Source organism: Mycteria americana, chromosome 3, assembly GCF_035582795.1.
Source record: "Mycteria americana isolate JAX WOST 10 ecotype Jacksonville Zoo and Gardens chromosome 3, USCA_MyAme_1.0, whole genome shotgun sequence".
NCBI classification, from domain to species: domain Eukaryota; kingdom Metazoa; phylum Chordata; class Aves; order Ciconiiformes; family Ciconiidae; genus Mycteria; species Mycteria americana.
The window spans coordinates 28,596,706-28,616,902 of NC_134367.1; the positions used below are offsets into that span (position 1 = coordinate 28,596,706).

Genomic DNA, 20,197 nt, shown 5'->3' on the forward strand with positions numbered 1-20,197 from the left:
GATGCAGTTTTGCGTCCAAAGAGCAGAGAAGATCAGAGAAGACCTTCCAAAAAAGATCAATGGTGGTGCTGGATTTCTGTGGCTCATTTTTTACAGTGCAAACAGCCTTTTTTACAGTGCAAACAGAAGAGCAACAAGACTGGTATAGATAGTAAGGAGTCTTCCCTCCGATTCCATCTAATCCCAAATGTTTTGAAGCACGTCTAGACTTGACATAATGTACTTAGCTGCACAAAAGCATATAATGGGCTAGAGATGTATGACGTATAATGAAATGTATTCTGATGTCAGCTAGCCCTAAACCAGAAAAGTCTGAGGAATACAAAGAAATAAGAGAAAAAAAGAATACATGAATATGGAGAGATTTTGAAATGCTATTTTCCACCTAAGATAAGTAGTTATGTGTTGTGTTTGAAAAGGATTGTTGACAGCATGTTGAGGGAAGTATAGTTATACGAATGGAATTTGAACTTGCATGTGATCACAAGAAGTCATCTCCCCTGACATTACAGTTGGACTTTGTGAGTTTCCATTTGGCCATAAATTCAAATGCTCCTATTCAGCTCTCGCAAGGCTCTGTGGAGCTGCGAGTCCAGCTTTGGGCAACACCCTTCCAAAAATATTGAATCAGTTGAAGTAAATCGAAAGAGAAAAACAAGAATGACAAAGACCTAAAAATACAAGACCTGTTAGGAAAGATTGAAAAATTGGGTTTATTTAGTCTAAAGTAGGGAAAACCAGGGGGAGATGTGATAACAGTCTTCAAATATGTAAAATGCTGTTGCAAAAAAGGTAATAAATCAACTCTTCTGGGAATGGGAAAAGAACTAACGAGTTTAAAATGAGCATATCTGTTTTCAGCTAAACCCACTTTTTAATACAAAAGACAGATAAGAACTAGAATAATTACTCAAGGAAGCATGTGAAACCACCAATAAGGCAGATACAGAATAACAAGTATCAGTCAAGAATAGTTTTCATTAAGTTATCTTGCCTTCAGGTACAGAGATGACCTAGACGACCTGTCCAGAACCTTTCCAGCCCCAGTTTTGTAGTTCCATCAATGATTATAGATCTCCTTCATTCACCATTTACAGTGGATTGCACCTGCTTCTTGTGAGTATTACAAGGAAGCAAACAATACTATGACAATAAAGCAAAATTCCTGACTTTTGCACCTTTGCCCTGCAAATCACATTCCAGAAGACCAACTGGCATCTCTCCCTCCCTTAACTGTACTACATGAATAGATAACGCAAGATTATACACTGGTGGACATAGTTGGAAGGTGTCTTGTCATCTCACAACTACTTGCAATAACAACTGAAGTAACAAACAGATGACTACTTAGCCAGAAGTATTCTACTGAATATGCCAGTTACAAATAATTTTTTTTTTTTTTAATTTAAAAGCAAGTGTATTGCCTTCATCCTGACTCAAATACATGTTTTGTTTTGTTTTTTTTTCCTTGCAGATTATTATTAGTACTGTCAATAAGAAATCCACTGTATCAGACAGTATGTAGATGCATGGCAGAAAAACAGCTGAGGAACTTGCAGCCAAGACAACAGTTGAGTACTGGAAGTAGATGAGTGATTCTGTTTATATATTAGACATTTTTTTCTAGAAAACATTCACATCCATAAACCAGAACTGAAGCTACCACAAATTAGACTGGAAGAATAATGATAATGATTGGTAACATGATACACCTAAGTCATTGGTTTTGACACAAGCTGACAACCACCAAAAACTGGTGGTAACACCAGCTGGTATCTGTCTTTTGCTGATACTGAATGAAAACCATGGCTTGTTTCAACACAGGAGACATCAAATATTACAGCAGCAGTATCCCCTGTAGAGAAGCCAGAACTACAGCCTTGATTTTCTACTCTGCCTGCATTGTGCTAAAACATCACTGAGAAGGGGTCTGCTGCAGGAAGCCTCAGTCTTGATTCACAACTTCTTGACCTTAATGCAAACTGCCATCTGCTCTGAGACAGCTCTGAGTTAGAACACTATCAGAGCATATCTTGCTCAAGGAAGTCATCTTCCTGTATTAGGAACAAGGGCTGTAGAAATTAGGCTCCAGCAGAGCGTAAAAAAAACTTTCTCTAAAAGCTATTAGTGAGCAGTCAGGAACGAAGCTTCAGAACACCCCACTTACTTGAATTTTGCAAACAGGAAAACAGAGGTAATGAGGTAGCACGTATTTGAATGGAAAATCATAATTGTTTTACATCCACAGGAAGACGTGCCACAGAAAGAAACTCAAAAGATATATTCCAGTAGTGGGGACTATGCTGTTTCAGAGGGTAAAGTGTCCTATCTTTGTTACAGCAAATTAGCCAGCTGTACCAATGAGTTTCCTCTGGTGTCCGTGCCTCAGTTTGAAAAGCCAACATGCTTTCAAATATCAGCCACATCTGAGGGACTATGTAAGCTGAGAGTACATTACAGCATGGATAAGGTAACAAGGTGAGTGGAGGCTACTGATCTCTCTAATTCCAGCAAAGAAAATGGTAAAAACTGAGATTGGTAACTGCAAACCTTGTGTATTAGCTCAGGCTGATAACAGGAACTTTGTGGATTTGTATAAATAACAGCTTTACTGTTTTATACTGAAATACAAAACATTCAAATACTTGTTTAATTCTCAAATGCAATCAAAAGGAAAGTGGTCATGACTTCGTAAAATAAAGCAGTCGGAAATCTAGTCTTCTTCCTGGATTTGTTTTCAGGTCAAAGCTAGGTGCTCTTAAAATTACTTAGAATCTTGGGTGGAGAAAGGGAACTGAACTGAAAACCAGACACGTCAGCAAATCAGGCATTTAGCCTGATCTGTCAGGAGATTTCATATTCATATCATTATGCAGTGTTTTATCGATATCACCAGCACAAGTCTCAGTCTTGATGCAGGTGCTCAGCAAAAGCCTTGGTTTTTCCCCCTTCCCCCTGTGGCAACAAAGAGTATATGCCTGGTTGGAGTAATAACTGCAGCAATATTAGAAGCTGTATTACTCCGATCATACAGGAAAAAGCAGCCATGCTTGGCTGAACAGACAAGGCCTCATACACTTTTACTCAGTAATGACGTTTTAATCGAATCAAAGAACATTCCTAAGCTGTTCCTGAATTCCAGCTAAGATTACGAGGGCAAAGATCTCCGTGTGTATTAGGAGGCTATTTGTACTAGTGTATACTGTGTGTTGTAATTGGGTGTGTTATCTGTACTTAACAACTAAGCTCGGAAAAAGTGTAATTTGATTTCTGTTACAAAAGTAAATTATATAAATAACGGAAGTGTAGTTACTCTTTGCTGGAAAGTACCTTTTGTATATGTCCATTCCCTCAACTCAAAGCTCAGATATCCCTGTTGAGCAAGGGAAATCAGTTTTGGACCAGATCCTGGTATCAGCATTTGACCCACACCTACAGATTTCAGTTGTGCTGAAGATAAGTGAGGCAGAACTGGTAATATGGATTGAATTAGTAAGTATGAATACCAACAGACAAAAATTTGCTTTCCTTCAGATACTCTGCAACTAAGCTCGTACTTTGGTTTCTTTTATTGTAAAAGGAAAATAATCCCACCCTCAGAAGAAGATGGAATTTCAATAATTAATATTAATAGGTCATATAGACAGTTTGGGAAGAAAGATCTTTTAAAAGAAGTGTAGAGCATTATGAACATGATTTATGTTCACTTTTTCTATTTCAAGCTGCCTACATATTTCTGTCATTCTTCAGTTCCTATTGACCATAACTGAAAAGAATTAGAAATATTCCTTTCCTTGATACAAGACCCAAAGGAATTACAAGACCATCAAGAGCTGATAAGAAAATTTACTGCAGATACTAAATGTGAACTTAAACTCACTCCAGCTCCTAGAACCATTTTAATATGGAAAATCTTTTTCCTAAATTAGGAAACAAATCAAACTACAGACAGCAAAACAGCACAAGGATACATCAACACTCCTGAAGTATAGAGGTACTACTTAACCTGTGAAAAAGATTAAGTAATATGTTCTGTCCTACAACTACGTGTAGTATCATAGCATATGTAAAAGGCTTATACAGCAAAGTGAAGATATTTTTGTAACAGTAAAAATACTGTCCCAATACTTATTCTGAGCTAACTTTCAAAGATAATGTACTGTGTCGAAATATTTACCTTGCTCCTGTTTGGTGGAATGCTAAATAATGCCTTTTCTTTTGGCAATTGGGAAAGCACAGCATCAGAAGAATAACACCTCTTTTGTTCAAGCAGCAGATCACTTTTGCTTTGAGAAAGAAAGTGATGCAACTTTTCAGGTTTATTGCTTTTTGGGACATCTTCAACAATTCTGCAAGAAGTTATGTTTAACCCAGTTTCTTCACGTTGTCTGCTTAAAATGTGGATAGCAGAATCCAAGCTGGCTGCTTTTCCATAACAAAGACCACTAGATTTCTTCAGGAATGCTAATTCTCTCCTGTTGCTATCCTCCGAGTATTTCCTCTTCCATGTACAGTGTTTCTCTGAACTCCTCTTGTCTTGTTCCTTTAACCATGTCTCTGTTTCATCAGACTTGGTGAGCCTCTGATTATCCCCGTGAAAACTGTCCCCACAAAGAGCATCACCCGCTGTTTCACCCAGGAAAACTTTTGCTTTAACAAGATCAGCCGAAAGGTCTGTACTCACGGGTAGAGCATTACCAGCCACTGTCACTCTCCGGGAGAAGGAATCAGCCAATCCCACACCCTTGGGACAATTCTCGGTGTTTTCTGAAATCCCCACTTCATACTGGCTTTTTTCTTCATTTTCTTTAACCTGTATTGAATCTGGTCCCTCGTCGGTTGATCTCTTTCTCCTTTTTCTTCTGAAATATTTTCTTCCAGGGGAATGTTTAGCTGGACTTAGGGGAGCTTTGGCAGGATCTAAACACTGTTCTTCCTTTTCAGCCCTCACACATCCACAGACATTCCCCATTTGGCTTTCAGTAACTCACAGTCGCACAGTCTCATTCATTCCGGTATATTTACATACACTTAAATCCTCCTCAGAAAGTTAAGAACTGCCGTTTGCACCGTAATTTCTTCCAGACTTCACATCCATCCTCCTCAGTACGTAGCCATTTTGCTTATGAGAAATGCACACGCAATAAACGTTGTGGCACGGTGCCCAGGCAGGGCCTGTGTCTGATTAGACACTGTGGCTTATTTCTGGCCACCAATCTTCTTAAATAAACATCACTGCTTCAGCGTTGGGCTGTAATGCCGATGGCCTTTCACAGAGATGACATAGCATTTATGAGCAAGAGAAAATTCTCACATGCATTTTAACTTCCCGTTTCACTTAGTAACTCGAGCAAGATAAAGTAGAAAAATATGCAGCAACCTTTGAAACTATTAGCTACACTCCAAATCCAAAAGCAAGCAGTGCAGCAAATAGCAGGGATTTAGTTAGCAGATTTGGTTTGCACTTCATATGTTTTTATTACGTACCCAATGACCCACAGAAGGGAAGATTAAAGTGAAGGATCAGAGATTGTTCTGACAGCTTGTTGGGGGTCAAATTTTTATTTGTATGTGGAGTTTTCATAGCAGCTGATGTGATTTTTCACTGATTTCTCAGCTATATATAGCCTGCTGCTTCACTACTATCACACAAGCATAACAGCTTGCTCACGGCAGTGGTGCTGTGTACTGGGGGGTGGAACTTTGCAGCAGACTTAAACCTTCTGGCAGATAAAGGTGAAACAAATCATAAGAGCCAGTCTGTCTAGAAAATCGTCCACGAAGTTACTGTTTATAAAAATGGAGCTTTATCCTCCTCCCATGCTCCTGTTCTATAGGCATCTCTGTGTAGCTCTGAATATAACAGCCAAGAGGCGTCTAACTACATATGAAAACTAGGTAGAAATGTAAACTATTAAAATGCAAGCAAGTCTAATCACCAACATACTTGGTTTGAAAAATGCCCATGTTTTGAAGCTTCAGCTTCATTTTTGTTACCAATATACAAAACCTACTGAAAACAACACACATCAGCAGGAATAGGTGTGTAAGGCTTCGCATGCTGAGAAAAAACTACCAAGTGACTTGCCAAGCATTATCAGGTGTTACCATTGAGTTTCCCTTGTCTATTTGAAAAGGAATTGCAATAATGGAATCCAGAGACTTTATCCCCAGGGGCCAGTTCCACTGAAGCATTATATGACATTTTACTGATGGGCTCCAGAATGAATAATACAGCAAAGAAGTAGGATCAGCCTCCAAAGAATTTCCAGGAATACAGATACTCATTGCTGACCACTCAGGGCACTGGGGTAAAATTTGACAGTAATGCTTAGAAAATTTTATACTGTAACACTAAGGGACTAGAAGGCTGTTACAGAATACCCTGTACCACTGATAGACAGGCAACTACATACAGGCACAATGCTAACATGTTTCTTTTCAAAGTAGATGTTTATGCCATGACAACACTCTCTTTCATGGCCTCAATTTGTATTTGCATTTGTAGTATGCTTAACATACAGGTGCGGTTGTGACATTTGCTCCCTTTACTCACAGTAAAAAGCTGTATTCTAGTCACCTTAGAAAAGCAACTTTCAGTCAAGGCCCAGAGGACTCACTGATTTAAAACACACATCCACATGGGACTGAGTTGGGTCCTGACTTGCCCCCCCGCCCCCCCCCCCCCCCCCCGAAAAGCACAATAAAAAAATATATAGTCTTTGTAAATGACATCGCTGTGTTTTTACAAACAAACAGCTTTTACACTTGAAAATATACCACTCTCTCTCCTCTCTCATCAGAAAAGAAGATTCAGCACTTTGCAGTGCAATGGACCAAGACTGGTTAAATTTCACAGAGATATAGCTTCTGGTTTAATAATAACAATAATAATAACAATAATAATATGTTATAGTATAATAATATTGAAATATTACATTATGTACTCTCAAAAAAAGACTTATTATTACTATCCTGATAAAGCAGAAATCATGTAAAAGGTTAAAAACAAGAGTGTCCAGCATTTGAATGAAAAATTGCAAGTTTTCATGCTATATTAACTGTCTAATTGAAAAAGTGTTAAAGCAAATATAGCCTAACACAAGTACACTGCCAATGTTGTTCTTCACCCACAAAAATTTTGCAGGAGTTAAGAATTTGCTTAAAAATACTGCAAATTTAAATTTTCCAATGCAAGTGCATATTTAAATTAAGACACACAGGCACTGAGGTTTCTAAACAATAATTACATTAGACTATCTGAGTTTTAATGGACTGTGTTATAGTATATACTTTTTTAAAACTGTTTACATGTTTAACAGTCAGCATGACACCGTGTTCTTCCAAAGAGAAAATGTCCCTCAAGCATTCCCTGTTATTTCAAAATTCCTGTTAGAATTGGTGTCACTCTTGACTGTCATAAAAATGTCAAATCTAATTCAAGATAGGTCAGAAGAAACACAAATTGTTATTTTACAGCTGACAATCTGTGTTTTGTAATGTAATCAGTAATTTAGAAAGTCTCTGATTTTGCACATCCTCTTTCATATATACCTTAAATCAGGAGGGTTTTTTTTCCTTAAGAGTACGCAATTCACTTTTTCAGAAAATCAGATGCTTCTGAAGTGGAATTAAAAAATTGAGGCAGCAAAAATAAAAGAATCAGTTCTGAAACACTGGTTACAAGCTCAGTGCTCCCAACAATCCTGGCTTACTGCTGCATATTCCAGGTCAATTTAGTTAAATGCACAGGATATATCTGCAGCTATTTCTAGAATTTAACCATTTCTAAATATTAGCTAGGAATAAATGCATTCCAAATATATCTCTACAGATTGTTATTAGTATTTGTGCCCTTCTATCTTCCTAGAAATAGGTAAGAAATATGTATTTTTTGATACTTAATAACCAATTTAGCAATACTTGCTGTTACCAGCTGTTCCTGAGTGAGAAGGCTATCACCTATTTAAACAACTCTTTCTGCTGTTCCTCGTTTTTCCATGAACCAAAAAGTAACTTTATAGTCACTTTAACTTTGTAAGTCACTTACGCTCTTGAACCAAAGAAAAGATCAAGGACAAAAGAATTTACAAATTGCATTTATATCCGTTGTGGGTTTTTTAATATAAAAAACCTATGCAAAATCATATTCCATGTTAAGGGAAGATGATAAATGAAAGTGAGAGTAACTAAAGACAAAATGACCACTTTCAGCTAATTGAAATTCTGTAAAGTCATAACTTTGGTCTCAGCAAGGAAAGAGACAGAAACAACAGGATTAAACTGGAGATTCAGAAAAGGGAAACTGAAATTTCTTCTAAAACCCGTCTGCTAGAGCAAAGAAATATGATATTCTAAAGCACCAAAAGAGACTACCACTGCAGCCTGAGAACCACCACAATATAGCGAAGACCTGACCACACCAGGGGCTTTGTCTCAGACACCTGACTAGAGCCGAAAGGAAGCTCAGCACTGGCTAAAGCCAAAGATCCAGATGATAGAAGCTGTTAAAAATATTATCATGGATTGCTGTATTTCTCTTCTGTTTGGAGGGGTTTTTTGTTTGTTTTGGGTGGTTTTGTTTGCTTGGGATTTTTTTTATGAAAAACCCAAAGATATAAATTTATACCCACCAATGCTAGAAAGTTTTAAGGGGAGATTAGCAAAAGACTTTTTCTGGCACATAAATCCTTAAGAAGTATAACACGAATAAAGGATTAGACCAACACTTGTCTACAATTTGATCTGTCTTAGAGGCTGCTTAATCACAAACAAGAGGTTAACATGAAGACATGGAAAACAAAAGATTAACATCGAGACATGAAATAGCTCATGCAGATTTGTAAGAGTTCGCATTTAACCATAGATTTCTGTAACTTGTCAAGCACGTCTGTGACTGTGAAATGCATTATGCTCTTAACATGGGACAGGTCTATTACACATTAAAGTGGCAACACTGTTGAATATCTACGTATTTGTTAGTCTGCAAAATGCTGAGACCATTCATCCTTTGTACACTCCTAATTTATGCTTTATAATTGGTTTCATATAGTCAGCAAATGTAGTAAAGGAAAGGTTATCCCACTTTGCCAGTCAAACTGTGCCTGCTATCTTTTATCCTAGAATAACACGATCAAAAGCCTACTAGGAATGCATTTCAGGTAGTTTTGGATCTAAGATCCCTCCCCCCCCCCCTTTTTTTTTTTTTTGTTGCTTATGCAACAGAGCAAAAGCAATGGAGCATTTAGCATAAATGGGACATGTCATTTCACGGTACTAAAACAGCATACCAGATAACCAGCAAGCATTTTGTTGCACAGCCCAAAGGTCACATGCAGAATGACAGAGATAAACATAAGCCAAAGAGAAAGTGAAAATTAAAGCAGCACAAGATAGAGAACAAGGCAAAAAATAAAGGCTTGCCAGCACGCAACATAACAAAGGTTATACTTGGAGCTGTTTGAGCTGTCCTGGCAACCACCGCTCAAGATCTGAAAGAGCTGTTCAGCTTTCAGGTACCACTGAGGCACCAAAAGTCACGATCCTGAACAGGAAAGGTTTTATATCCAGTGAGATGGCTTACAAAAAGAGGAGTTTGTTCCTTGTTGATGGTTTTATAGGATTAAGGATGAAGAGAATCAAACGGATGAGTTAACTGCTCGTAAATCTTATCCTGCTACAGATATCCCACTATTTGTAGAGATAAAGTCTAAATATGACTCTGCAATGAGCCTTAATGCCTCTCGTCCTTGATGTGATTCAGAAGAGTCCCAGAAATTCCAAGAACTCCACACTCACTTTCTTACCTGAGAGTTAGCAATTATTTTTTTTTAAATTGCTGAAGAATTCAGGAAGAGATAACTAGGAGCTCAGCTGAGGAACAGAATACAGGAAGAGTATACCCCATCATATGCTGAATGACAGGTCTGCTGCAATGGCTAATGACTGGGAATTGCAGTTCCCAGGTGGAATACAGTTTACCCTAAAACCACTTATAGTCAGAGATTAGACAACTGGCCGCATAGCTCCATCTTTAAATCTTTGAGAAGATCAGACCTTGAACTGTTCTAGCTATTTTAAAGCAGAGACAGATTAAACTTCAATCCTTGGGCTCCAAGACCCACAGCTCGGGCAAGGCCCAGAGGCAAGCTTCAGAGCCAGCTGCTGCCAGCCAGCTGCTCCCAGCAGAAATAGGTGCCAGGAGAACGGGGAGAGGCGGCCAGACCCAGCTCTCTCAACTGCACACTGCCACCTCAGGAAAGAGAGGAGGAAAGCAGGCAGCATGTCTCTTGTACGGGGACCCCGTCACGGATTTAATGGCAGAGCAGCTGAAGCAGAGGAAGGTGCATGGGTCCCAGAACACCCTGTTATTCCCCTGCCTTCTGCATGTCATTTACTGGAATGGGCCACCACAGCTGAGCTCTCTCCTCCTCTGGCCACCCTGTATGAAGGCCACAGCCTTCACGACCAGTGCAGGAGTCCTTCAAAATTACCACCTGCATTGCAGGCTCTGAACACCTAACTGCGGGAGAGTGGAAGGAAAAGTGTTTCATGGCAGTTCCTGAGCTGCAAAATGATGATGAAACTGAAAAAGTCTATCGAGTCATGACTTAGAAGCTCCAGAAATTCTTTAAGGTCCAAGTTCACAAAGGCCTAATTTTGGATGCCTGAAAGTTTAAAGTTTCAGGTTTTGCTTTGTTTTGGTGTGTTTTTTTCAACCAACTGCAAATTATTCTAAATATTTAACATCTGTTAAATTAAAGAACATTTGCAGTGGATTGAAAAGAAATTATCACCAATTTTCACAGAAATTATCTTACTAAAATTGTGGTTACTTACTGAGGCCAAATTCTGCTTTCATTTATAGTTGCTCATCTCCAATGTCATCAGTGAAAATGTATTCGGTGTTGAAGAAGGAGGTCATTCAAGTATTAATTTGGATATTTACACATACAGCCGATAATTATACAAAATACTGTAATCTGATTTAGCATGGTCTACAGGTGCCAAGAAAATAACTTACAGTAGTTATTGCATTATGAAACTGAATTTTAAAAAAGCCACATATTTTAAAAAAGCCATGTGAAACACATATATTGAAAGCTTGCCTAAATCTTAATAACATACATGTCTCAGGGATTTTCAATACCCACATGACAAATTATTTTATAACATACTCAACTCAAAAAACCACCGGATTTCCCATTCCACCTTTTCTATCTCTTATATGTAATTACTTGGGACACAGAAGAATGTACAATTTCTGGACTTGTGCAGCTGCAAAAGTAGTGGTATAACTCAAAACAACATTTATATTTATCTAATTATGGGTATCAAGTCACAAAGCCATAACCATCTCTAGGCATAATTTAGATGCAAGAGAAACGTAATCCTCAAACACATATCATCTTTTATTTTTGTTCATCATGTCTTTCCCCTAAATCATTCCTAAATTCATTCCAATACTCAGAAAGATTTTCTATTTTGAGGAAATATTATCTTCCAGATAAGTACCATGACTCAGAGAAACAAGAAGCCACAAACAACAGCCAAAAAAAATCCCTGGCATCTTGACTACCTCACAGGTTGCAGTGTTATTAGAATATACATAAATGATGGAGCAGAAGCAGTAACATCACATGGCAAACAGCTCCTTAGACTCACTGAGAAATTAACTACTTCTGCAAAGGCTGGGAAAATTTAAGGGGTAGTTCAGATTAAGACACCTCAATGTAGGTGTCTACATATATGTGTTTACATGCTGGCTAGGTCTTGAGAAGACCATTTTATCCAGTGGAGGCAGGATTTAGTTTCCTAAACATGGGCTTCTGCCATACAAGAAGAGCATGGGTCTCTCATAGATCTGGTGTCTCATCAGAGAACTCTACATGCATGTCCTGGATACCCTAGCACACCTCAGATGTCACTCAAATACCATCTGTCTTTAGGAAATCTCTAGAATCAAAAGCCCTGGAGATCTAGTTAGTACAATCAACGGATCCTGAACAGCAACGTTTCACACCCTGAAGCAGAAACATAAGAAGAAAGTCAATTGACCATCTAGAACAGTTGAGACACTGAAAACTATCTAAGATATCTACATGGGGATAGCAGATACACTACAGTACCTAAGGAAACTCACTTCCCACTGCATTTGCTACTGGATATGCTGTGTCATCTCAGATCACACTAAGCACCTATGCTGGACAACTGAATAGTTCAGTAGGTGCTCTAGGCACCCACTGCAAGCGATCTGAATTGCTCCACCAACCTCACCCACTGTATTGACTAGCCCTCCAGGCCCCAAATCTGTTGCTAAACATGTTTACCACCATTTAAGATGCAGTTTATCCTGCCTGATCTGTCTCTTCCCAGACAATAGTAGGTTTCCCATAAGACCTACGTCACGTTTCTTGTACTCACATGGGTGTCTCATAAATCTCCAACAACACAGATGTTTGTTTAGTCAAATGGAGTGAGGCTCCAGTAGCTGGTTAGTTGACTCACTCTCTAGGCTATACTAGCTGTATAGACTAAGCCTCTATCGCTCAGATTATCAGATTATAGGGACAATTTAGAAACTTAATGCATATCAATACAGCTCCCCATGAGCACCTGGATTTAGATGTCTTAACTTCAAACTGAATCTCATCCCAACTTTCCCAATATCTATAGGATTACTCTATGCATAAACACAGTTGTTATCATGAAGCTTCACCCCTTTGTGAAGACTCTGCTGTTAAGACTTTTCTGTTCAGATTTTTCCCTCATTCAAAATCTAAGTGAAGACAAAAAAATGAGGGGTAAGTACACACATTCTTCTGAACTTCCTTATACATTCTGAACCCAAATCAGCCATATACGGGTATCAATGACACTAAATTGCCATATACTTCAAAAGAAGTGGTATATAGGCAAATGCCAAGCTAGTACAGAGGGTGTCTTTTACATCACCTTACAAATCCCTTCTGCATTCAGTGTAGATACTGCAGCCATTAATAGCAAAAAGACAGAAAATATTTTTTAAAACATCCTGTTCTTCAGTTATTTCCTTTTTACTAATGAGGCTTAATACTTAGTCCAAGAACCACTACTCATTCTTAAAATTATAACACCCATTTTTTTAAGATACTATTTTGAAAAAATAAAAGCTCACCAAGAGGGCAAACCACCTTCTGGGGTGCATCAAACACAGCATAACCAGCCAGCCAAAAGAGGTGATTATCCCACTGTATTCAGTGTTGGTGCGGCCTCACCTTGAGTACTGTGTGCAGTTCTGGGCCCCACAATTTAAGAAGGGTATGAAGGTCCTTGAATGCATCCAGAGGAGGGCAACAAAGCTGGTGAAAAGCTGGTGAAAAGACTGGAAGGAATCTCCTACGAGGAGTAGCTAAGGACTTTGAGCTTGTCTAGTTTGGAGAGAAGGAGGCTGAGGGACAACCTCATTGCTCCCTACAGCTTCCTGAGGAGGGGAAGTGGAGAGGGAGGTGCCGATCTCTTCTCCCTGGTATCCAGTGACAGGACATGTGGGAATGGTTCAAAGCTGCGTCGGGGGAGGTTTAAACTGGACATCAGGAAGCATTTCTTTACCAAAAGCCTGGTCAAACACTGGAACAGCTTCCTAGAGAGGTGGCCGATGCCCCAAGCCTGTCAGTGTTTAAGAGGCATTTGGACAATGCCCTTAACAACGTGCTTTAACTTTTGGTCAGCCCTGAAGTGGTCAGGCAGTTGGACTAGATGATCATTGTAGGTCCCTTCCAACTGAAATAGTCTATTCTATTCTGACAGATCTGCAAGATCTGAATTGTATTGGTAGACATTTAGTTGGTAGTTATTGGGGGTCAGGACAGCGTGAAGTAAGTGTGTTTCAGCTACAATTTAAATGCTTCTACGTTTCATATAGAGCTGGCTACCTTGCAGGGGGAAATCCTTGTCACACCAGCTCACCTAAATTAGTTACTTCTATATAAATGTTTTTCCTTCTCATCATTTTTTACAGCTATAACTAGTAACACTAACCTTCATCACTTCTTATAAGAACCCAAAATTGTGCCAGATGTCCTGTGCTTCAGCTGGTGAGAAAAACTAACGTTCATCAGGTTCAGAAAGACAAAATATACATCAAATAAAGGTTTAACTTCCACTAACACCTTCTATTAATAAGCTGTTAATAATCTTTATTTCTTAAAACACAGCAACATTCAATCACTGCCTAATCCTGTGGGTCATGCTTAAATATAATTAAGCCCAGCCTTCTTTCTCCATAAAACCATGTGGGAGCAAAGACTGGCATGACAAGAGGGAGCTGAGGGAGCTTCAGATCCTCACTAGTGGTGAGCAGTTAGTAATTTCTCCTTTACCCTGTGCACCCTCCTTCTCCTTAGCCCTGGCCTGGACTAAGCCGTGCACCCTCTTTAGACCAGGGCCACACTGGCCCTATTCGTGTCTTCTGTTCCTCGTTAGGATTTGCAGAAAGGCAAATTAGATCCTGGCAGTCTTTTTGGGGGTTTTTAAAGACTTTTTTTTTTTTCCAGTCATAAATCCAGCGCAGGATATTCCTAAGTGAACCACACTTCTTCTGTATGATCATGTAATTTTCTGATCATTTAAAATGCCTGCACAGCAGGGAGTTTATCGCTAACAATGCTGCAGTCACTAAATGGGAATTATCTGTCATCTGAATTACATCATCTACAGCCACAGCCATTGTGAAAGTCTCATTTTGAGGAGCAATTTAACACCACACACTGTAAGGCTGCATTATACTGTACACAATCCCACCAGTGTACAACAACCAGAGTGCCACCTAGTGTGACCCACGTTACCATCGCTGGGGCTAAAAACAAATGCTGAAGTGTTACGAACTGCTCGAAAAGGCTGAGAGTAGTGATTGCTAACATACTTGTACCAGCAGAGAAATTCAGATCCAGAACGAAAAAAAGATTTAAAACTTTTTAATATATTTTAATACTCATCAAAGAAGTCTGTCTTTAATGATGTTCAAAACTCAAGCTATTTTTCTCTCACTCCACAGACAGGAAATTAGCAAACAAACCCCCCCTTCAGATTCAGGTTACATCACAAAATAAGATACATCATCAAAACCCTCAAACACACATTAGAGAAGAGACATTATATTTTTGCACAGCCTATATGGAATCCTGTCTAAGGTGACACATTCATCATAACTGCATGCAAGAATCTGACCAAAAACATACCGTCAAGCAAAACTAGACTTACCTGAAAGTGCAAAATTATGGTCCATATCAACCCCAAAGTCAATTTGGGATTCCCATCTGTTATGTCATCATTTCTAATGTTAACCAGTTTCACCTGCCATCATGGAAAGAAAAATACAGACAAAATTGAAATAAATATGCCACCAATACATACCGCATTACACAGGCACGACTATAAAGGATACATTACTCACTTCCTGAGCCTACTCTGTTGGGGTTGTTTTAATTCTCAAAAGCAGAAAGGAATTGCATTCTGGCTGTAAGTGGCCCGCCAGGAATTGCCCTCTCCCACCCACACTGAGCTGAGAAGATTCCTCAGCTGTCGCTACACCGGCAGATCTGCTCCCCATGCCAAATACCCTTCACCTCGGTCCTTATCAGATGGGGAACATATGATAGAGGGGAAAAGGATAACAAGCATACAATGATCTGTAACCGGTGTATCAGTCTCAGGGCAGTGCGGAGACCTGGAAAGCTATCACTGCCTTTCTTTCTCCCCATGATTTCCTGAACCAAAGCAAGAATTCAGCAGCAGGAGAACTGGCCTGCTAAAACACAATGGCCTGGCTTGATAAAAGCAGGAATTTAGTATCACATTTAAATAACCAATGGCTTAATAATGACAAAAATTACTATTGCTTTTGCTGCTGTACTCATTCACAGTGCTATAAACATGAAATGGTTAACAGGATGAAAACAAAGGCTGAGATTTTTGCCACTCCAATAAACTCACATCCAGAATGAGTTCAATAATTCTATTTTCTTTGTCATACTTTATTATTACATTTAATTTCTCTATACGTATTATGTATCCATATAGCATAGCAATTAAAGATGACTCGGCTAAAAGACATTTTATGTTTATGTTAGTAAAGTTACATGCACATGCTTTTTAACATATACCCTGTTATCAACTGAACAAGCAAAGGCATGTCCTTCTCTTGATCTGCAGACATAGTCTTAACTATTAGGGGTGGGAAAAAAAAAAAAAAAGAAAAAAGAAAAAAAACAACCAAAACACCAACCAAAAACACTCTCTCTGGAAGAAAGAGAGTGTATTCCACAGTTCAAAAAAGAAATTAAAAACAAATCCAAATGTTTTCCTCCCACTGCATTATAAAAACTCTGTGTTTGGCAACACTCTACAAGATAGTCAAATATGCCTTATTTTTGGTTTTTTCTTTGTTTTTTTTCCCCAACTCAGGCTTCAAAATTATCAATATATAGGATCTCTCTGCCTTACAATCAAAATAAAGCATTGTATTTGGAGGTTATACAGCCAACCTGAGCAAGTTCCCTCCTAAATACAGTTTAGAAACACCTAACAGGGGGCTGAAACTTTAATCAAATGCAAGTCCCACTGGCAACTTGCCAAGACAATCAAAGCCCTACAAGAATTTTGTACAGTAAGAGTACAGCCATTTTCACAAAACTGTGAGGCTAAAGAGAGCACAAAAATCGTCAGATCACAATCAACAGCTGTGTGATGGAGACTTGTGACTCCCAATGACACACACACACATTCATAAACATGAGGATGACCTGATCCTACATCTCCTGCGTTTTAATATGCATGGTCTGTCATGCATAAATAAGGCATGGTGCAGCACAAGTCCAGAGGTCTCACTGCATAAAAACGCCGTTGTGACTGTCATTTCAAGTAGCCATTCATTTACTTCATAGCGTATTTGTTCAATGGCTTACTTAGGTTAACAGGACAGTTCACTTTGAATTCGGCGAAGCAGGATTGAGCTCCCGGTGCACACACAGCACTCAGTGATCCGAAAAATAGTGCACAATTTCACTCAAAATACAAAAAGACATCTGTTTTTATAACCAAATTAAGTATTTGCCTATGGTTTGCTACCTCATATTTTTTTCAAACCTTTTAAGTAACAAAATTAAAAAAAAAATCAACCAATCAGAAAGCAGATTTCCAGTGTCAATTCATTTGGATGGGATGGATAGGGAGGTACCACTTTTCCTTTCATCCATGTTTTGAACATTTTTTTAATAATGCCATTTTGCAAAGGGAGAAAGCAAGAATCCTGTAAGTGCTTAAAAGAAATTTTAAAATGTAAAGAAACTCACAGCAGTGGAAAACTGCCCCACAGTGGGGGTTTAAAGTGTTTGGCTTAAAGGACATACAGGTGAAATTGAGCCTGAATCTTCCACAGCCCAAGTGACTCTGCTGCCTTTCTAGGGCACCAGTTTTGCTTTCATCAGGATCAAGGCTTGAGAAAGTTTCCCCAAAACAAATGTAATCAAAACAAGGAACTCCCACACAATGCTCTAATTTCTTTGAATCTGCATTTTGCACTAAAAATGAGATTGTGACCAAAACTGCATACCAGCTGGTATCTGGGCAGCATGAAAGATAGTTAAATCTACTATAAGCGACTCATGAGGATCTTACCCATAACTTTCTCCTCTTTAACATCATATACCACATGGAGTATGTTGATGTTATTGCTCAGAGAAGGATGGTGTAAAGTTACCTTTGCCACATGTCTCTCAACCAACCCAACCACAAGATCAAGCCGAGCCTACACCAGCAGCTGTTATACAACATGCATAAAAGACCAAGCATTTTTTACTTATTAGGTCCAGGTGACAAAATTTTCATTAACATTTTTTTATTAAAATTTTCACCATACCTGGCGTTTTTTCAAATAGTCAAGTGCAATTTGGACATTCTGGAGTCTGTGAAAACGCATCCGACCTTTTTCTCGGGGCTAAAATTGGAAAACAATAGTTGTGAGATTTTCTTGTCAGACAGAAGAACAAACAGTCTGATTTAAAAGATACCATGTAAAACATTTGAAACACTACAGTTTTAATGAAGCCAATACCTTTGGTGGAAAAGTGTGCTTTAACAATTTTTTTTTAAACTGTAGTTGAAATTTTTTAGCACAGTGAATGGCAAGAGAGATCAGTGGTCCCAAACTGCAACTTTGATCCATGCAGGCTGATAGCTGTTTCCCTGTAAAGTACTATTTAGGCCAAGAGGGCTAGAAAAGGCCCTTCATGAATCTCCCTATAGAAACAAACTGCAATATATTATCATAAAAGATTTATATTAAGCAAAGCAAAATATAAGTAATGTCATGGACCTTTATGTTGTTCTGGTAAACTCTATGATGGAAAAGCTTACCTCCGTATGCAACTTTATGATTTAATGTTGTTTACTTATGGTATGACTGCATAATCATTATGATATCGATACATATTTATTTTAAGTATCTAATAAAGCTAATACCTTCTTCCAAACAGAATAATACAACATATACAGCCCTAGAGTGTAAGTTTAAACTCTTGACTTTAGTAGAACATTATAAAGCGTGAAAAAACCTAACAAGTCACTCTTCTCAAAGCAAAGTCAAAACTAGCAAGAGGAAACTAAAAAAAGCATGAGTGGTGTGTTAATGGGAACATGGCAAAACTGCATGCAGTTAGTGTAAAATCACCAAGAAGAAGAATCACACAGAAAAAGCATACTTTACTTAGCTGTCACAGATCAGCAATGGGAAAGCAATTAAATTTATATCATCATCATCATATCGAAATCCTTCTACTCTTCTTCCTTATTTCAGATTTTTCACAAACTTTCACAGCAATAACCTGAAGCAGACTATAATTGCTAGGGACAGCCATGAATACAAGTATTTCCTCAGACAATCACTGTGAAACACACAGATACAAGCCCAAGCCTTCCTCAACTGCCTTTCCCCCACCCCGCCCCATGGAGTATCAGATGCTTGCCAAAAGGAAACATGGGAAAATGGAGTTGAGTAAGAAGCATAAACTAAAACACAAAGAATTTTAATTTCCATAGAAACTTTACAGAACCTTCAAATTAGCCCCTTGTTTTTCACACCAATAGGTCAGATCAAGCCCTGCAGCCCTTGCTACCGAGTAGCCTCCCTGGATGGAATGAAGGACTGCAGACCTGGAACTTGGTTTTCCACATCAAAGCGGGTATAATAAATCCCAAACTATATATTTAGGTATAGCATCTCAGAGGGGAAATATTTTTTTTCAATGTACAGCTAAAACGCAGCATTTTGAGTTATGTTATGCCCCAGAAAAAAAAGCACACAAATTCCACTGAAATCACAACTGCAGCACAACACATGGGGAGCCAAGAAGGCACTTGGGCCCTATGACAGCAAGTTGCTTTAGCAAATGCTAATAATGCAAGATCTACAAAGGCATGAAACAGCTCACTTGGACTAACAAGCACTCAGCATTTTACACTTTATAAGTAAATATTTCCCTTCTGTATAGTTAAAATACAGTGAAACAGTAATTCAGCATTTGTTGCCAGAAAGATGAACCCTGCAAACCATCCGTATACTTAGTACCCAAGGCACTACACAGAGCTGTCATGAACTTCTACTTTGCATATCTGCTTTGAAAAAAATAGTAACTGTTACATTTCACAAATTCTAAGAAATAGATCTGCGTATCTAAATTACCTCATTTCAAAATATTATCCAATATTATGTCACATACACCATGGGTGCAGTAGACTGATGCTTCTAATTAAGACAAATTAAGTTGTTGCCGTTGACTTCACTACAGAGAGCCTTCAAGCCTTTGTCAAAATTACTTGTGTATGGGCAATACCAATTGCAAGTAAAAGATCTTGGTTTAATGGAATTACAGTATTTCCCTACTTACTATTTTAAAAAGATTGTTCTGTAACATCTTGATGATGTTGGCCAGTACACATTTGCACCATGGTTTTGTACAGTTTAATGAAAGAAAACAAATAGAAATCTTAAACCTTTGCCTTTTAGCTGTTCTCAAAAAGGCTGAATAAAAATTTGTCGTTACCATACCTCCATTATAAACATATGTATCCTGGTTTACCAACGCGAGTTATTTTGTCCTTTCTACAGCACACTACTGCAGCACACCAAACTAAGAATTAACATTAGCAGACACCACACTTC

General features: G+C 38.5%; 1 protein-coding gene across 19 annotated transcripts in view; it reads right to left on the bottom strand.

The window, feature by feature from the left end:
• The window catches only part of DST (dystonin), a 313,545-nt gene that overhangs the window by 173,919 nt on the left and 119,429 nt on the right, over window positions 1–20,197 (bottom strand). For 18 of the 19 annotated variants that reach the window (XM_075498103.1, XM_075498099.1, XM_075498102.1 and 15 more), the window contains 2 exons: window positions 17,897–17,974; window positions 15,241–15,333 (listed from right to left, as the gene is read on the bottom strand). In XM_075498103.1, the coding sequence (XP_075354218.1) occupies window positions 15,241–15,333; window positions 17,897–17,974 (171 nt within the window). Of the gene's footprint in view, window positions 1–4,177; window positions 5,128–15,240; window positions 15,334–17,896; window positions 17,975–20,197 lie in introns of those variants that run through there. The other variant, XM_075498104.1, reaches the window with a different exon arrangement.